The following is an 18361-nucleotide window of genomic DNA, read 5'->3' as shown; positions in this document are numbered from 1 at the left end:
AGGTTTTCTCCACATGCGTCATGTATAAACAGACCATGGCAATTCCGCCCACTGGGGCTTGTAAGGGTCAGTGCTAGCTTGAAACATTTATCACCCCTGTTTCAAAAGCGTCATATGAAACCCACGGATTAGTCTCTTTTGGCAGCGAGAAGCCAAAAGAATATCAGAAACCTTGTTTTCAGGGGAAAACTGAAATCCATGTATAATAGATGAGACTTGGCTCACCATGTTTGGCCTCCTGCACAAAAAAAAACGGTTTAATGGCCGCCGATGTCTCTGGTTTCCATCAAATTGCTTCACATGAGAGCTCAATACGAACGGAGGAAGAGTATATTCCATGCAGTGGAAAGGGGGCGAGGGAATAAAATTATCGCTGAATATTGAGACGCACGCTCGGTCAGCCATTTATTTTGTCCCAACAAGTATCCGGTACCAGCGGAAATGGCCTGACGTAAAAAAAGAAAAAAAAATGAAGCCCGATCGAGCAAGTCCTGGAAAACCTTCCCATGCCTCAATCCTTGGGAGAGGGAAAGATGGATTGTGTTGATACGACTGGAACGGTGCCAGCAACGAACAGATGTGTGCTCCTTTAGAATTCATGAGAAAAACTAGTGATCTGGGCTTTGTCGCTGACACGCCTGTGAAGTGCATGTATACGCACAAACTATTATATCCATTTTGTATTCTCCTCCGGATTTAATTAATCACTCGATTATTGGGGATATTTTCATTGGCTGCCGTTCATGTGGGGACAGTAATTGGCGGGGAGAAAATCTTGGCCTATAGCTAGGCCTATGTGATGTTGATTTTGCCGACGATCGAAAAAGAAGAATGGCCAGAAAAAAGCAGATGGCAACCCCTCTCTCCAGTCTGTTCATCTTTTCCTCTGTGGATTTCATGCTCTTACAGACACATTATTAGGCTATAGGCTAATCCATTCTATTCTCACCCCTTACACTTCTGTCTCCTCGTATTCAACTAACCGGCGTGAATTAGGAATTATGGAATTAGGGCAGCGCTTCCCATCTCTATTAATGAGGAAGGGCATGATGAAAGAGCTTGATCCTGAACGTGCCATATAGTCACTATTACACATTCACTTAATATACCTCTTTTTCTTTCACTACTTTCTCTTGAACAGCCTTTTTTCCCCACTTGCTCTCTCTCACTCACACACACACACACACACACACACACACACACACACACACACACACCCTCCGTCACATTAAACCTAAGTTGTAATTACAGAGGAAATACTAATTCTTAGCTCTTCAAGCACTGTTGGATGTGGCGTGAAATGGTGAAATGGCACGGCAGGAAACTTAACTAAGGACCACACATCACACCACACCACACTACACACACACACACACACTAAGGAGCCCAGATGGGCCGTGTGTTATTGCTGAATAATGCATACTATGTAGACTCCATGAAAGATACATGGGGCAGAGGGAGCTGGCCAGGCACCATTCAGGGCACTGTAGGCAGTTTGGTTAGGGGGCATCATCCCTCATGCACATTTTTGGAGCTGTCACAAAAAGTTCAGTGTGTAGGTATTTAGCTGTAGGTGACCCAAAAGGGACGGATATTTAGCTGCAGTTAGGGAGAGAGAAAAAACCACATGCCTTTTAGACATTGTCAGTTGATATGTTTGTTGGCTCCAAGCCCGGTGTCTTTGCAGTCACCTTGAACTGGCTTTTGTGGTTTAAACCATAAAGACCGGGGAATTACACAGCAGATTCAGTGCTAGAGGCTCACATTTCAGAGCATCTCTACAAAAACACTGAAAAATACCCAGCAGTCTGACTCACTTGATGTAAAATACCCATGAGTGAGTGTGTGAGTGGGGGGGAGGTGGGGGCGATAGGGGGAGGTCCGGGTGAAGGGTAAATGCTGCACTCATGTGGGGGAAACGAGCAGCGCCTCTCCTTCCTCTGGAGTCATATGACAGGACATGCGCGCCGTCATGTGCTGCGTTCAAGTGCTCTTCGAAAGATTCTTCCTCGGAGGATAACATACTGAAATGTTATGTAGGCTTCTGTTCACACAAGATCTCAAGTTTAATTAAATAAAACGTTTGGTATAGCCTAATGGCCCCTTTACTGTAGCAGATTAGGAGGAGGCAGAGTCATTTAAGGTTTTCCTAATTATGAATTTTACTAAAAAATTAAGAAAAAGTTATTATCATGACAATTGTTGACTCAAAGAAAAATAATGACATTTTCCTTCACCTGCATCATGGGTCCCACTCTTTCTGCAAAGATGGAAAGTAATACGGTACATTTAATAGCCTACTATAGTCGTATAGCCTACCTATAGCCTAATTATAATAATTATAATAATAACTTTGACGTAGGCTATACTTTACTTGTTTATTTCCTTTCCCCCCTGGTAGGCCTAATTATTCTTCACTCTACTGTATGTCAGATTGAACTATTATAGCCTAGCCTACTTATCTGCATTTATCTGTCACTTGTTATCTTACAGGTAAAGATTTTACATAGGCTACATATGTGAAAATTTTATAAAAATAATAATAATAAACAGGATATCTATCTATCTATCTATCTATCTATCTATCTATCTATCTATCTATCTATCTATCTATCTATCTATCTATCTATCTATCTATCTATCTATCTATCTATCTATCTAGCCTATCTATCTATCTATCTAATCAGCCTATAATTGACAATCTTAAAGGGGCCACAGATGGTTACATGACTTTAACTCAATACATTTTGAATGCAGGACTTTTACCTGTAAGAGGATATTTCGCCATCGTTAAAGTAGTGTGAAGCATCTATTACAGTATTGCATCTGAGCGAGGGCCACTTCCGCATTCATAAAACTAGCTCCGCTTTGGAGTCATCATATTTCCGACATCACGTAAAGGCACCAGCCGACACACTTCTCTTCGGACGGTGAACTGAAGGAATCCAGAAGTTACTAGTTGTGCCAAGTTCAAACAAAGTGAAGAAGGAGGAGTAACGAGGTCTCTTTCTTCAACACAAGGAGGGTGTACTGTAAGTATTGACTCCCTTACATAAATACCTGTCCAGCCTTTGCGTCTGGACATAGTTTAGTTGTTTTCAGTGGTGGCGTTGAGTTGGTGACAGGAAAGCGGAACTGGCTAACCACTAGCGAGCTAGCTTTACATTTAGCTGGGTTTACGAGTTGCCCCCGGATCCTGAGCCCTGTTTACGAGCCTCCAGAAACTTTTCAGACAATGTAAGAAAACTTTAATATGCTCCGACAGACTTTTCGACACTTTCCCCTGTCTTTCCCTACTCTATAATTCAGTTTAAAAGTGTTATTGTGGGGACTTAACTGCCACAACGTTGGTGTCATGGGCGTGGGTGACAGTTTTTTTTTTCCTCCTCTCATTTCAGCATAACGTCACCTGTTTGTCAAGTGACCCTCGTAATGTATTTGCTCAGCCTTCACTTTTTTCCCCTTATTTAAGATAACGTAGGTCAGGTGTGTGGGTAGGCTACAGCATTGCAGCTATGTACAGTAACAGACATTTTTAACAATATGTCGCATTATTTCTTATGTTTTGGATTTTAATTGGCATCTGTGAAGATAACATCCTCGTGTCTATATCTAGAACTCCTGCAGTGAAAGAAACAGCAGGTCTCGGTTCATGTTACAGCTCTATTAGGATTCCTGATTGTCTCTTAATCAATCACTCAAAAAGTCTTTAAAAATGCTAAGCAAAGGGATGTAGGATTTCATATGAATTGCTTTAATCTGCAATTTAAATGAAAAATAATCAAAGTAATTGGTAGCATCCATTTTTGAAATAATTTACAAATGCATGGGGAATGATGTGTTTACGTTGAGACATGTGACATTATTATTTGTATTGGCTTTTTAGTTGTGTATTTTGAATCACCGGAAAGCAAAAGCAAATTTAAAAACAAACTATTTTTGCAACATATGTTCACTAGTCAACAACATGTTTATGTTACAATAACAATTTTGACTAAATTGACCCCAACTGTGAATTTTTTTTAAAAAAAAAGTTTTCAAAGTGGCATTAAAAAAAATCTTAAAAAGTCTTAAATTTAACTTTCCTTAGGCTATGAACTCTGACCATGTCACTTGCGCTTCTTGTTGTGTTATTTTTGCTCTACAGATCACCATTAACAGTCAACCACCCCACCCAACACAGCTTTATAGTCAACTAAAACAAACATGCTCTGAATATTGAGGACAGATATAAAATCTTTGTTTGAATGTGAAAGAGATGAAGTAGGAGGATACGAAGGCGATGTGATAAGAGGAAAAAGACAAGACGTCACTTTGTGCTGGACTCGGATGTGGAGGAACAGGTTTGGGGAGGAGAACCAGAAATGTGTTTCCTTGTAGACAGCTATATCACGTGACAGTCACTTTGCTGCTGCTGCTGTGACAAACATATAACATGAGCGTGTATGGCTTTAATGCTTTTTACGTCAGTGTGAACATGTGTCTCTGTCATAGTTAGTTTTATCGCGTTATTGAGTGTGTGAGGCGTGAAAATTAAGTCCTTACTCGCTGTTATGTGATGATAGGCTCAAATTGTACAGTAGAATACAACTGCATCTAGTTTTTTACCCATGTTTGCCTTAAGTGCAACTTTCTCATCACAGGATAAATGAATTGCCCAGCTGCTGGCATAACTGGCACATGTAATTGATCTTAAGAGTGTTGACATGTTCATCTGTTCTTGTTATGGCTTGGTATTTCCAGAGAGTGTGATACTGTAGTGTGTGTGTGTGTGTGTGTGTGTGTGTGTGTGTGTGTGTGTGTGTGTGTGTGTGTGTGTGTGTGTGTGTGTGTGTGTGTGTGTGTGTGTGTGTGTGTGTGTGTGTGTGTGTGTGTGTGTGTGTGTGTGTGTGTGTGTGTGTGTGTGTGTGTGTGTGTGTGTGTGTGTGTGTGTGTGTGTGTGTGTGTGTGTGTGTGTGTGTGTGTGTGTGTGTGTGTGTGTGTGCGCTAAAGTCTTGAGCGCTCCTTCTGCGTTACAGTTGTTAACCCACGTCAGTATCTTGCCAAGTCCAATAATCGGTTGGAAAAAGCAGTCAAGCCTATGTGAACTAAATGCCCTCTGTCAAGAAACAAAACATGCAGAGTCAACAACATTAAACCCTCTGAGCTGAACCGTCTGCCAAGTAGACTATCCATTTTCCCTGTCTCTCTCTCTTTCCTCTCAGGATGTTTGGCTGCTGCCAGTTTTAAAGGGGAGCTCGAAGTTCACGGGTTATGTGGACAGAAATATGTAAACAATAAAAGTCACCTGAACTCCAAAGGTAAAGGCCATTACAGGAGAGGAGGAAAGGGAATAAAGCTGTTTCCTGTGTCCATAGCGAACAGACTGTCATGTGCAGTGTTACTGTATTACAGAAACACAAGCTTAAAGGTGCAGTCAGCGATTCTGGAGAATGCTTGTTTTCAGAATGACTTTCTGTCAAAATGAGTGAATATTTCCAAACGATCCGCTACCTGTCCGTACTGTATGTGTGTTGAAAATAAATGCAGTGTTGTTACACAGCCTAGGCTCTGTATACGCCCGCCGGGCATGTTGCTAGTTACGGTGGGCCCCCTTTGTTTACATATCCTTTACTTACATGTTTACAGGGCCTAAGCTGTGTACAAACACTGGATTTGTTTTCAGAACACACACACACACACACACACACACACACACACACACACAGTATGGACCGGTAGCGGATCGTAAGGAGATTTTCTTCTGATCTTGATAAAAATATATATATATTTTGACCACAAGCTTTCTCTAGAATCGCTGACGTCTTTGCTTTATGATGATCTTGATCTCATCTTACCTTTTGCACCAAAGGCCTTCGCTCGATGCAGAAATCAGTCTTAGTCGAGTTTGGATTTGTTTCTGCAAGGAAACCTATATAACGTTGTCGTCAGAGTGTATTGGCTGAATACACACAGTAAGAACCAACCACACCTATTACTCAAGTTCCCTCTGCTTCCGCCTGTCTGTGTAAAGGGTATTAATGAGAAACCGGCATCAGTTACAACAACGTCTGCTGTGGAAAGTGCTATCGAGGTTTCTCCTTTTTTGTTGTTGCTATATATCTTGTGTAGTCCTGCTGCTCTCACCTTCCTCTATCACACAGGGACATTTACATTCTGATCCACTTCTCTTTGGGCATGGTGTGTCTGAACTCTCATAAAGTCCATTTCTCCTTTTTGAAATGTTAAAAAGATAAACTGAAAGCATAGAAAAATGTCCCAATTTCTCAACGAGTGGTATACTATAGGTTCACACAATAAAATACCTCACAGCGACACAGCCTCGCCTCATTCCCTTTTCTGCTGTTATACATTGTACAACAAGATCAGGAAATCTGAATTTCAATCTCAACACACAGCTTGCATGGAGCTATAGCTATCCAATGTGTGGACGCGCCTCGGTGTGTCCTGATGTGATCAGCTGTGGGAGTTAATTTCCTGCCAGTCACATAAGATCAGTAGAGCGCAGTCCCCCGTGCCTTTAACACTGACGCTGTAAGGGTTTGTTTCTATTCAGTATATGACACAACCAAAGTTAAACTTCTATATGCTGTTTAACATTTTTTTTGTTTGGATGGCCAAAGTGTATTTGTTAACCTGCCACTGTGTTACAGTCGTTAAGTAGAGGTATAGTGTTACTCCCCACTGTAAAATGATCCTTGTTGTATTGTATCCAGTCCATAAAGACACTAGTGAGCATGCAAGCTCTATCATTGTGGTTGCATTATCACATATGGTGATATATCCTGTTGGTTACGATGGTAAATTACCCATTGTTTTAATTGTATACGATTATGATTATGGCATGAGAAGCAAAACGCTTCCAAAAACATCTTGTATCTTTGTTTAGGCCATTCAGGGTTAATGGTTTACATTTTTGCCCTTTTTATAATGAAAAAAGAACCGTATTCCTTTTTATAGATATATTGTTTGTCAGCTAGTAGCTACACTGCAGCTGAGCTTTACACCAACATGGAACTGCTCTCTAGACTCTCTAAACAATAGTTTTTGCTTCATCGTTAATATACCATTTACCTGTTTCCTTTTATCAGCAAGCAGCATGTTGTATATGCTCAGACTACTAACGCTCTTCCAGAGGCAGGAAAAGAGCCTGATTTGTTTAGGGTTTTGCATCTCCCACTTCCCTTTTCCAGACGAGTGACACATACATACGTTGATGTTCATATGCATGTAAATGTTAGGGTCTATATATAAAGTTACTTTGTATAAATGGTGTACACGACTGAGCCCTGACTGTGCCATAATAATGTGTTTGCATGGAGACACTAAACCCTAATGTACATTTCCATTGGGGAATTTGAATTAGGGCTGCTGGTTATTTTCATCGTACCAAAGCCAGTAATTGTATGTTTAATTGCTTTGTCTGATTAATATAAGAAACATTATAATTCCCTTTATCACTTATCGGAGCCTATTTGCTTATTTTGTTGGACCAGCAGCGGTCAAAGAAAAGTATTAAATGAATCATTACTCCAGACAGAAAATCAAAGAAACCTCACTGTTATGAATATGTTATCAGCAAGTGCTTGGTAGCCTCAGCTGGTAAATATAATATAAGTGTCTATAGGGTATTTGATATTTCCGATAACAATGTTGTGGTGTTTTCTGTGCAGCCATACTTTAACTGTTTGGGTTCACTCTCACTGCTCTAAAAGGAAAGTTTTTGGCTTCAGCTGTTTTGAGTTGAAAGTGAAAGCACTTAAAAACCTACTGTTGTTTACTACCTGAAGGATACGGATAGCAACAAGCTGGTGAACATATTGGAGTATTAAGCTGCTAAAATGCCAGATATTTCCCTCTTGAGTTGTCACTTGTCAGAAGAAAGAATCTTGTGAACATTAGAGTTGCGTTTGCCAGGTGGCCAGTAACTTGTCTCAAAATAATGTGCAACTGTTTGCTATCAGGCTCAATGTATAAACTATGTTTCTCTACTGCTCCTAAGAGGGCAAAACAAAATGTGTAAAAGGTATTGCAGGTTTAACAATTAATCGATTTTTAAAATATATTTCTACCCATATTATTTTCATGATACTTGTACCAGCATGCTGTTTGTCAGTGTATATCTAAGAAGAAATGGCTGTACTGACATACCAAATATAAATGAGTTTTGAGATTTAGAAACAAGTCTCTTCCAGTGTGTTGACCAGAGACACAGTGCTGACAAATTTATATAATCTGTAAAATCTCTAATTCAGTGAAAGTCTGGTTCACATCTTTTAAATAACCAAACCTTCTAGGAAGCTTGTTAATGTGTTGTTTTTATATTCATTCATTCACATTTGTGTTTTTATTGCTAATTGGAATCAATATGATGGAATGTTCCCTCAATAAATCACTTCACTTTTCATCCTACAGTCAATTTTCATTTTATAGTAGGCTACAGTAAAGCCAGGTCTCTGATTTGTTTGCATCACTGAGCTTTATGATAATTGGCGCCCTCTGAGTGACTTCAAAATATTTGACCCTTTTTTTTCCAGGCCGCAAAATATCGAGCTCGGTGCCAAGGGGGGAGCCTCTAAAAAGGACGACAGCAACATGGACAACATGACTGTGGAAGAGATGACCATGAAGGCCAACCAAGTGACCGATGAGGTAATGACTCACTCACTCACACATAAAGTCACTCACTCACTCACTCACTCACTCACTCACTCACTCACTCACTCACTCACTCACTCACTCACTCACTCACTCACTCACTCACTCACACACACAGTCAGTCACTCACTCACTCACACAGTCACTCACTCACTCACTCACTCACTCACTCACTCACTCACACAGTCACTCACTCACTCACTCACTCACTCACTCACTCACTCATACAGTCACTCACTCACTCCCTTTCCCTCACTGTCTGAATCTCTCTGAGTGAGTATTAAATGTCCTTCAAGCGATTTTCCACACAATAATGTTATAATATGAAATGCCAAAACCGTGTAAGCTACAGACGGAAGCCATGAGTGTGTTTGGAACAGAATGAGGATACAGATGGACAGTGGATAATGTAGCAGGAGAACTTTCTGGATGCTTTGATTAATTTTTTTCTTTATTTTTTTTGTTACAAACACAGCGTCATTAATGTCTGACTAATTTCCTATACATATTGTCTGACTGAATTGTGTATTTTGCTGCGAAACGATACACATCTAAGTTATCAATTCAAATGAATTGTTTGCATTAAGTAGCCTTTAATTGAACACAAAGGTGAACTGAACTCTGAACAGTATGAAATGTGTCTACGGATAAAGTAAAACGCATATTCACTGGGTTTTAGATTGAGCTTTTCTTTAAAGGAAAAAATCCTTCTTGAAACCTAATTTTGAACCACAGCTGTTCTTATTTGTGAAGGATGAAACTGCATTAAAATATAATAATAATATAATAATTAGCTTTTGCTTATTATCCACAAACTAGCAATCAGAACGATGGATTTTGTCTGCCGGTCGCTCAAACAAATGCACCAAAGTTTTAAAGAACCGTTTGAAATTTCACTTGTTTGCTTTCTTGCGGAAAAGCAAGCTGGGAGAATCAACCCACCAGCACCTCCTAAAGCTCTCTAATTAAGACGTCATAATTAATTGTTTACTAAAACAGAAGCCAAGCTAAGCTAGCCGCCTGCTGCTTTTAATTTGATGTATTATACAAATACAAGAGTTGTATGAATGTAATCTAACTCTCAGCAAGAACGCAAACGAGCTTAGTTCCCAAAATGTCAATTTATTCCTTGACTGTCCAAAGTGCAAACACTCAGATGCAAAAACCTACAAAGCTGCAACAGTGCAGATAATCAAATGTATGTTCAGTTTCACCATGGAACTTTTGCATTAGAATGATTGAAATATTTAATTTAATAATTCCCACAGACACTTTATGTAATCCAGATTTATCATCGCTGTGTGGAAATAATCATTTTAGCCATGATGACCATGTTGAGGAAAGCACATTTTGGCTTAGTTGGACAACCATCTGTAGGGGAGAAGAAATAACACAGCCTGGGGCCGCTTCAATCCAGCATTGAAAGGACAGAATGTGGGTAATTATATTCATTGCATTCACAGCTGATTATTAAGTATAAATAGGAGGTGTGAGGCTTCACGCCTAATTTAGCCCGATGGCTCCCTTACCCCTCTGTCACTTTGACGGTGTGGATGTTGTCAACTTTGTCTCAGCGTTTTATTATTGGGGAGATAATTGTTTAATTAGTGCACTCCAGGGCATCGTATGATCAGCCATCTGATTCAAATAGAGGCAAATTAACTTACTCTAGCTGTGCACTTCACCTTCCTGTAATTTTGACTGTGCTAATTGTCCGTGTGTGGGTGTGGGGGGGGGGGGGGGCAACTTTCTCTCTCTTCTGTTCGCTGCTGCTTGGCTGACTTAGCAGATCAAAGACGGTGCAATATCCTTCAACTAAGGCTACTTACGTGTCATACCTGAAACACTCAGAGCATGGATGATAATGACTCATCGGAATTTGCTAGCTATGATAAGAAAAGATTGTTTTTAAAGAACAGAGGTTGTCTTTTTCAAGGCCATCTCCAATGTCCAATGTTTAGGGTCCAGTAGTAAAATGTGACTTCCACACACACTTCAGCATTGTTGGTATATCATGGTTATTGTGCTAATACCTAATCCTCCTGGTTCATTGTAGCCAATGAATACCTGTACTGCCTAACTCTATTTTGTTTAAAAGCCTTACATTTATTTTTGTTGGAACCAGTGCGTTCGTTGCATATCTATCCCTTCCATTGAAGCCATCCCAAACAAATGATAATAATAACGCCATTGTCTATATCTCAAAGATTTGTCACACCACCGCCAATCTGGAAAATTTGGCGACGAGGACGATTTTGTGCTTAATTAGACCAAGTTCAAGGATTTTTCAGGAGGCATAATGTAATGATTGTCCACCCAAGTAATGTTCTGGCTAAGCCAACAGAAACCTGGCTGAGCTCAACACATCCCTATTGCCAATTCCATGTTTGTCTGTTTCTCTACTCGCTAATGAATTTATTCAGAGCAAATGTAACACAGAGGGGAAAAATTGAGGCATGGTTTCCAGTCTCCCTTGTTAACAGTTCATTAGCGACAGTAACAATGGTGTCATGCCCCGAGTCGCTTCCCGTGCTTCACTTGTGTAGATGCTCTGTTCTCTGCACAGCACCTGCTATTAATAGAGACAGTGAGGCGTAACTCACCTGAACTGACTGCATTTCACTCCACCGTCAACTGTGTGTGTGTGTGTGTGTGTGTGCGTGTGTGCGTGTGTGCGTGTGTGCGTGTGCGTGTGTGTGTGTGTGTGTGTGTGTGTGTGTGTGTGTGTGTGTGTGTGTGTGTGTGTGTGTGTGTGTGTGTGTGTGTGTGTGTGTGTGTGTGTGTGTGTGTGTGTGTGTGTGTGTGTGTGTGTGTGTGTGTGTGTGTGTGGGGCCTGTGTCTTGCTCTAGATTGTTAACTTGTGTGTCTGCCCTAACGATGTCTCATGATAGGGAAGCTGTGTCACAGATACACAGCACATATTAAAACCTCTTTAAAAGTAGTGTGTTCACACTGGAGAAGTGACTAAATGAAGTTTTGCAAACTTAACACTTAAACAAAGGGTTATGTCAGAAAATGACAACTGAAAAATATCCAGTTTATTTTCACATAAAGCAAGGAAATTCCTTAAATGAGTCAGCATGAACTGGGAATACTTTTCTGTTATAAAATATAAAGATTATCTGAATAGTTGACGATTCATCTTTGGTCGATCTTTTAGGTGACGTAATAGATTCAGCTTTAGCAGTAAAATGGTGTAAAGTTGGGCCATCAAAATTCTTTATTTTTAATCAGTTGTTGAAGTATGTCAATATGATTTTAATAATTTATAAAAGCCTCAACAATCATAGAAGTAGAACGTCCGAAAACGTATTTTAAAATGTTTTATCATATATCTAGGAAAATGCCAAGAGTTATCTATCTACCAAAAAGCCAATGAAAATAATTGGTAGATTGATCGTAAAAAAAAAAATCTCAGAAATGTTTATTGCTTCACTGTACTGCAACCTCCAAGACCAGGAAAACAAGGTTAACCTGAATTAATATTTTAAAATAATATAAATATGTAATCTGGGATGATATGTAGTGTGCTGTTGCAGTATGCATGTTGTTTTGATGTATCATCCCTGCTCTAAAAGAACGGGCAGAGGGAGCAGGGAAAGTATAATTCAGACACTCAATCAAATGCCGGAGAAGATATTGTATATTAGATACATTTTTTAAGCCAAGTGTAGAAATGCAGTGACAGGATCTTGTATAGCTTCACACTCGCATAGAACTGGTTATAGATTTGCCGCCATCTACTTTCATGGCTTTATAAATATTAATGGTGTGGCTTCCTCCATGCTTTTCTTATCATGTGTATCTTTCCATTTGCCTTATCCCTCCCTTGTGTTGTTCTGTTCCTCCCTGCTCTGTCCCTTAAGGCCACATTCACACCTATCTGTTAAATGACCTAGAAACAGATACTAGATGTAAAGGAAAAAAATAATAATTCTCAAAAATATTCCCTCAGAATATGAATTACTAATATTCTTATAATAAAATGTAAAAGAAATTGACTGACACCCCCTGTTTTCCTCCACAGTCACTGGAAAGCACACGGAGGATGCTGCAGATGGCAGAGGAGGTGAGACTTTTTAACCATTCCCTGCTCTTGCTGTAACAAAAACACAGCATTGTGTTACATGTAGCTGTGTTTTGATCATCAAAGTGGGTCCATGTTGGTTTATAATTTGGGCTCCTACTAGGATCACATGAGACAAGATTCTTACTTTAATGGAATTAAAAAAAAAAAAAAAATCTTAAGTGAAATGCAAAGTGTATTTCCCCCTTTAACGATGTTGTTTGGTTTTAAGGCCACTGATAAAAAATTATGACTTCTTGTTTTTCAGAATATATATCCATTTTAGTATAGTATCATGAGAAACACATTGCTTCAATTATGAATTATTTAACATTTTTCTTATTACTTGTATTAGCCTTTCTGAACAAAGCATATATCCTAATTAAATCTTAATTGTGTCCAGCACTGATTATTTCCTATTTCTATAACCCATACACGTCTCTCGTGTGTTTGTTTTTTTATTGCTTCTGAATTTGTGTGACATGTGTTTTTCAGAGCAAACAGACCGGCATCAACACCATGGTGATGTTGGACGAGCAAGGAGGTAAATGATACAACATGAACAATGCTGATATGATTAAAATATGTTGTAGTAATACCATTCTATGCTAATGCTATTAAAATGTTAAATATTTTTACACTATATTTTATTTTATACACTTATGCATCCGATTGCTTTTATTTATTTCTCAGTTTTTCTTGCAGTTCAAATCAAGTGTCATTGTGCTACTATACAAACTGTAATGCAAATATCATTATTTCAATACCTTTGCATTTTTAGAGAAGTTTTGAGCTGATTCAAAGGGTCCTTTGCTGTTTTATTTTATGAACGTTTTCACATGAGTGCACAGGAATTTGCTCAAGGAGGATGTGTCTGCTATAGAAACATGGCAAAGACAAAGATGTGTGACATTGTTATGCCTAAAGAAATTAACATATTTTCTAACTCACAATTTGGTTAATGTGCGCTAACCTCCCTGTGTGACTGTAAGCACATATGAAGTTAATATAATGTTAATTTATACAACAATACAGGTCCTAATAAGGTTTTTTTTTTAACCATCACAGTCGCAGTATAACAGCGACACATACCGGAAGGAGGTGGTATTTAAATGTAATAAGAATATATGTATTAATATTTGGGTATGGTTCAGTATTGGCTACACATTGATCAAGACACTCATTTGTTATTGTCAGTTATTTCTGTTTGTGCATCTCGTAATATTGTTCCTCCAAACCAGAGTTATTTCATGAATGTTTTGTTTTACAGTTTGTTAAAAAGACAAGTAAATTGTCTATTTGTTTTGGCTGTAACTTTTTTTGAGAAAGTGCTGTCCCTTGTGTGTTAATTTTAAAAAATATATACATTTTTTTTTTGCTGCTTCTGTGACCCAGTTTATCACTAAATTTAGGAATCCTCACAGGGATCATTAAAGTTGAATTTAGTCCAATCCCAACTTGAAAAAAAAAAAAAAAAGTGGTAAACCTAAATTAATAGTAAAACCGATTTCTAGGGATAAAATGTAGCTCTATACAGGAAAGCAGAGTGTGACATGGTGTGCCGCCTGTCTGTGTCTCAGAGCAGCTGAAGCGTGTGGACGTGGGCATGGACCAGATCAACCAGGACATGAAGCTGGCAGAGAAGAACCTGACCGACCTCTCCAAGTGCTGCGGCCTGTGTGTCTGCCCCTGTGACAGGTACACTGCACACACCGAGATGCTCAAGCCTCAAAATCACTGCTGTGTTGTCTGGCTTTGTCCTACTTATTTGAGTGCTGTGCTTGTATCTATTATGATCCTTTTTGCAGAAGGTTTTATATATATATATAGAGAGAGAGAGGTCCACAGTAGTATGAATATATTTTCAGGCAAGTAAAGATTCACCTTAGTTTTCTCCATAGGCAATATTAGGTGACTGACAGTTTGATTGGCATACAATGTGTCTTTGGTAACATGTCTCCTGAGCAGCTTCTTGCTTAAAAGTCACACAAAAATGCTGCTTAATGCTATTGCAAGTTAAAAATGATGGTGCTGGTGAAATTTCTCTGTATCTTAAATGAATTCCCTTCTCGATTGTGGTTCCATTTTGGTTGAATTCTGCAACAATGGCGAACAGGCTTGTTCCCAGCTGTGCTACAGCTTTTTATAAAGTCTACCGCTCTGATTTGCTCCCCTGCCTGGCTCCTTCTCCATGGCAACAGCAGCCGAATATTTTGGAGATTGTGGCATTTAGAGCCTTCTGCCACGCCAAACTCACGGGCAAAGCAGGATTTCTAAATCATTTAAATTGGTAGCCTTTCCTCAAAGCTATGAAAGGGAGGACTGGGAGGGTCCTGTATTTCTACGTTAAGTAAAATTGAGGATATGATTAAGAGAACACTGTGAAATGGGAATTCAGAGCTGGGAAAACGTTTCTAGATACCTTTGCCCCTCTCCCTTTTTACAACTCTATGAAAATGGGATTGACTGCCTCCATAGCACCATTTGATACCAAATATGCACCAGGCCTGTGTGATTTCACATTCACTCAGCATGCACTGCAGCCACATTCACAAATGTGGGCCGTGTGCCATGAAGAGGAGTAAATCCAAATCTGCATGTCAAATGTGCATTTTATGGTCAAAAGATTGCGGATACAATTTTGTGAGCATTCCCTGCTGGTTTATGAATGGTAATCAAATGCGTCAGAGTTCCAACCCAGTTCTTTAACCCGATGGGGCACTGCTGTGTGCAGAGCAAACCTCAAAGTCTCTCCTCCAAAACCGTGTGTGTGTGTGTGTGTGTGTGTGTGTGTGTGTGTGTGTGTGTGTGTGTGTGTGTGTGTGTGTGTGTGTGTGTGTGTGTGTGTGTGTGTGTGTGTGTGTGTGTGTGTGTGTGTGTGTGTGTGTGTGTGTGTGTGTGTGTGTGTGTGTGTGTGTGTGTGTGTGTGTGTGTGTGTGTGTGTGTGTGTGTGTGTGTGTGTGTGTGTGGAAATCATATCCCGTTCTAAACATGTAACAAAATCTCTCCAAAATGCTTTCACTTTGGAGAAGAGGATTCTTTGATGAGTACACTAAGATAAGGTAGGGAATCTTATGAACTTCATAACGATTGTGTGACTTAAGAGGTACTTGTAGCTTTATAAATCTGCTTCTGTATAGAGGGTCATAAGTTAACCTTTTTTTAAATTTTAAACACCTCTGAATTTTTTTCCCCTCCAGGGTGTCGTCGATCGAGCACGACAACAAATACAAGCGTACCTGGGGTATTCGAGGAGCGGAGGGAGAGAGTGAAGGCGGTGATTCCAACGTGGTCTCAAGGCAGCCCTCTGGGGTCCGCAATGGCCAGGCTGGGCAGACCAGCAACTCTGCACCCTCAGGCCCGTACATCAAGAGGTAGGGGTCATGCTCATTTTGCTTCCTTAAAGGTGCTATGAGGAACTTTTTTAAATATTTCTGAAACAGTCACATTTTTCCTCTGATGATCATAAATGTAACAGCAAACTAGACCATCAGTGCAGAGAAAATGTTTGTCTCTATGACTTTGTTTGGGTACGTTCACCCAGGAACTACAGCTGTCATCATAAAAACACTACCGCTTTTGTCCTAAGGGGCCGCTAGAATGAACACAAACTGAAAGTTCCTCATAGCCACTTTAAGAATCGTTCACCATAAAGTTGTATGTATTATGTATTCAATTTAGAAATGACACATAGTCTTCAACTATACTCCACACAAATGACCTACTGAGATGTATTTGAAAGTGCCTGAGAGAAACTCGACTCATTTTTTATCTTTGGTACAGGGTCACTAACGACGCACGCGAGGATGAGATGGAGGAGAATCTGGACGCAGTGGGCGGCATCATCGGCAACCTGAAAACAATGGCTATGGACATGGGCAACGAGATAGACAGTCAGAACAAACAGATCGACAACATCACTTCCAAGGTAAAAGAGTCCCACATGAATAATGATTCAGTTGTTTTACACTTCTTCAGCCGGCTTCTGTCACCTTAACTTAGTGATCCCCTCCAAAATGGCACGTCCTAAAATTGTTAGGAAATATCCGCTTTCCTATTTTGTTCTTTTTTGGACTGAGTTGTCAAATTTTATTTTATTTTGAAGTATTTTTTGCTTTTCATCATATTAAGCTTGATGGGTAAATTAAGTGCACACAGTACTTTGCAAAAAAAATAAAAAAATCTGCGTTTTGAGGAAGGAAATGCATTAAATATGTTTTGTCAGGCCTTAAAGATAACATTGCTTTACTGTGAAAAGTAATGAAAGTAAACACAGCTGTTTCAAAGAATTAGGTATTGAGTTAGAGCACAATAGGTGGTTCTGCATATTTTGTGACTTCCACTTCCACTTTTACTTAGTAAATGCAATCAGGTGCATACAAGACCTGTGGAGTTCTCCTGTAGACAAACCAAAGTTGCTCAACTCGGTGTTATTTACCAAAACTCCCTGAGGTCCAAAAAAACTGAACATTTGCTAATCCAATTTTTCTATTCCTTTCCAGCATTGTTTATATTCATTTGTTTATTTAATAGCGGTCGTCTTCTTCCTCCGTGCCTTTTGTTGATACATAGCTGCACATCTTGGCGCATTACTGACACCTGTGTATAAGTGGAATAGTGTGAAACCATTGATTGTGTATTCCATCAACTAAAGACAAAGAAAACAGTACCCTCTCGTTAAAAAAACTGCTCTAAAGGACGAGAATTTAAAACCTCTACAGGGTTGTTTTTTATGCATTTGTAGTCTGTGCATAGGAAAAGGAGTGAATATTGAAACCCCTTTTAACCTACCGTATTTGTTTTCTTTCTTTCAGGCGGAAATGAACAAAGTTCGTATTGATGAAGCAAACATGAGAGCCAACAAGCTCATCAAATAGACAAGGACCCCTGCTTCTGCCGCTATTATCCATCAACCTTGAGCCTCTGTCGCCACACACACACACACACACACACACACACACACACACACACACACACACACACACACACACACACACACACACACACACACACAATGCATACTTATGCACATCCACAAACACACTCTTTGATAAAAAAAAATATATATTTTTAATTCAGTCTGGAAAAATATTTTTGTGTGCTAGTCTTTACTGCACTAAGTGCACTAATCGAAGTATACAGTGATACAATGTATACATTTTATATATTGACCACCAATATACACATTTTCCTCACATACTCATAGTCTGTACTGTGAGATGAAGCATGGGCATCAGAAACTGCACCGAAGAGGAAGTGACTGAGTGCCTATCACTGCCGTGCCTTTTGAAAACCAAATATGCACCTGGCCTGTTGTATCATATCTTTACATTCACAGGAAGGGAAGTAGCACAGGTCAGCTGCCTTTCTTTCTTATATTTTCTTCTCTGTTTTGCCTTTCTCTTAAAGTCAAGAACTATCTCTTTTTCGTCTGTGTGTTTCTGGTTTTGTGGATGGGGTCGCAGATCCAAACTCATGAGCTGTCTTTTAGCAGAGCCTTTTTTTCAGTCCTATAAGGTTACACTCACATTTAGTTTAATTCATAATTTAATTTGGTCTAAAACTATTTTTTCTCTTTCAAATCCTTCTTGGTTGAATGTGTAATTATGTGTAATGTATCATGTATTGTTTAGAGAT

At 39.4% G+C, this 18361-nt stretch overlaps 1 protein-coding gene across 2 annotated transcripts; it reads left to right on the top strand.

The window, feature by feature from the left end:
• Positions 1 to 2902: 2902 nt before the first annotated feature.
• snap23.1 (synaptosome associated protein 23.1) lies at positions 2903 to 17739 on the top strand. Of its 2 annotated transcripts, none has more exons than XM_080041908.1 (8): positions 2903 to 3032; positions 8538 to 8652; positions 12686 to 12727; positions 13220 to 13268; positions 14305 to 14422; positions 15925 to 16098; positions 16508 to 16652; positions 17539 to 17739. In XM_080041908.1, the coding sequence occupies exons 2-8, from the start codon at positions 8596 to 8598 to the stop codon at positions 17599 to 17601; spliced, it is 648 nt and encodes a 215-aa protein (XP_079898034.1). In that variant the 5' UTR covers positions 2903 to 3032; positions 8538 to 8595; the 3' UTR covers positions 17602 to 17739. The 2 variants fall into 2 exon arrangements, with proteins under 2 accessions (XP_079898034.1, XP_079898033.1); XM_080041907.1 differs by lacking the exon at positions 2903 to 3032 and adding an exon at positions 3093 to 3237.
• The last annotated feature ends 622 nt before the right edge of the window (positions 17740 to 18361 follow it).

This window comes from Ammodytes marinus (assembly GCF_949987685.1).
Source record: "Ammodytes marinus genome assembly, chromosome: 15".
NCBI lineage: Eukaryota > Metazoa > Chordata > Actinopteri > Uranoscopiformes > Ammodytidae > Ammodytes > Ammodytes marinus.
The sequence above is the reverse complement of the archived record's forward strand: the minus strand, read 5'-3'. Positions and strand labels throughout refer to the sequence as shown.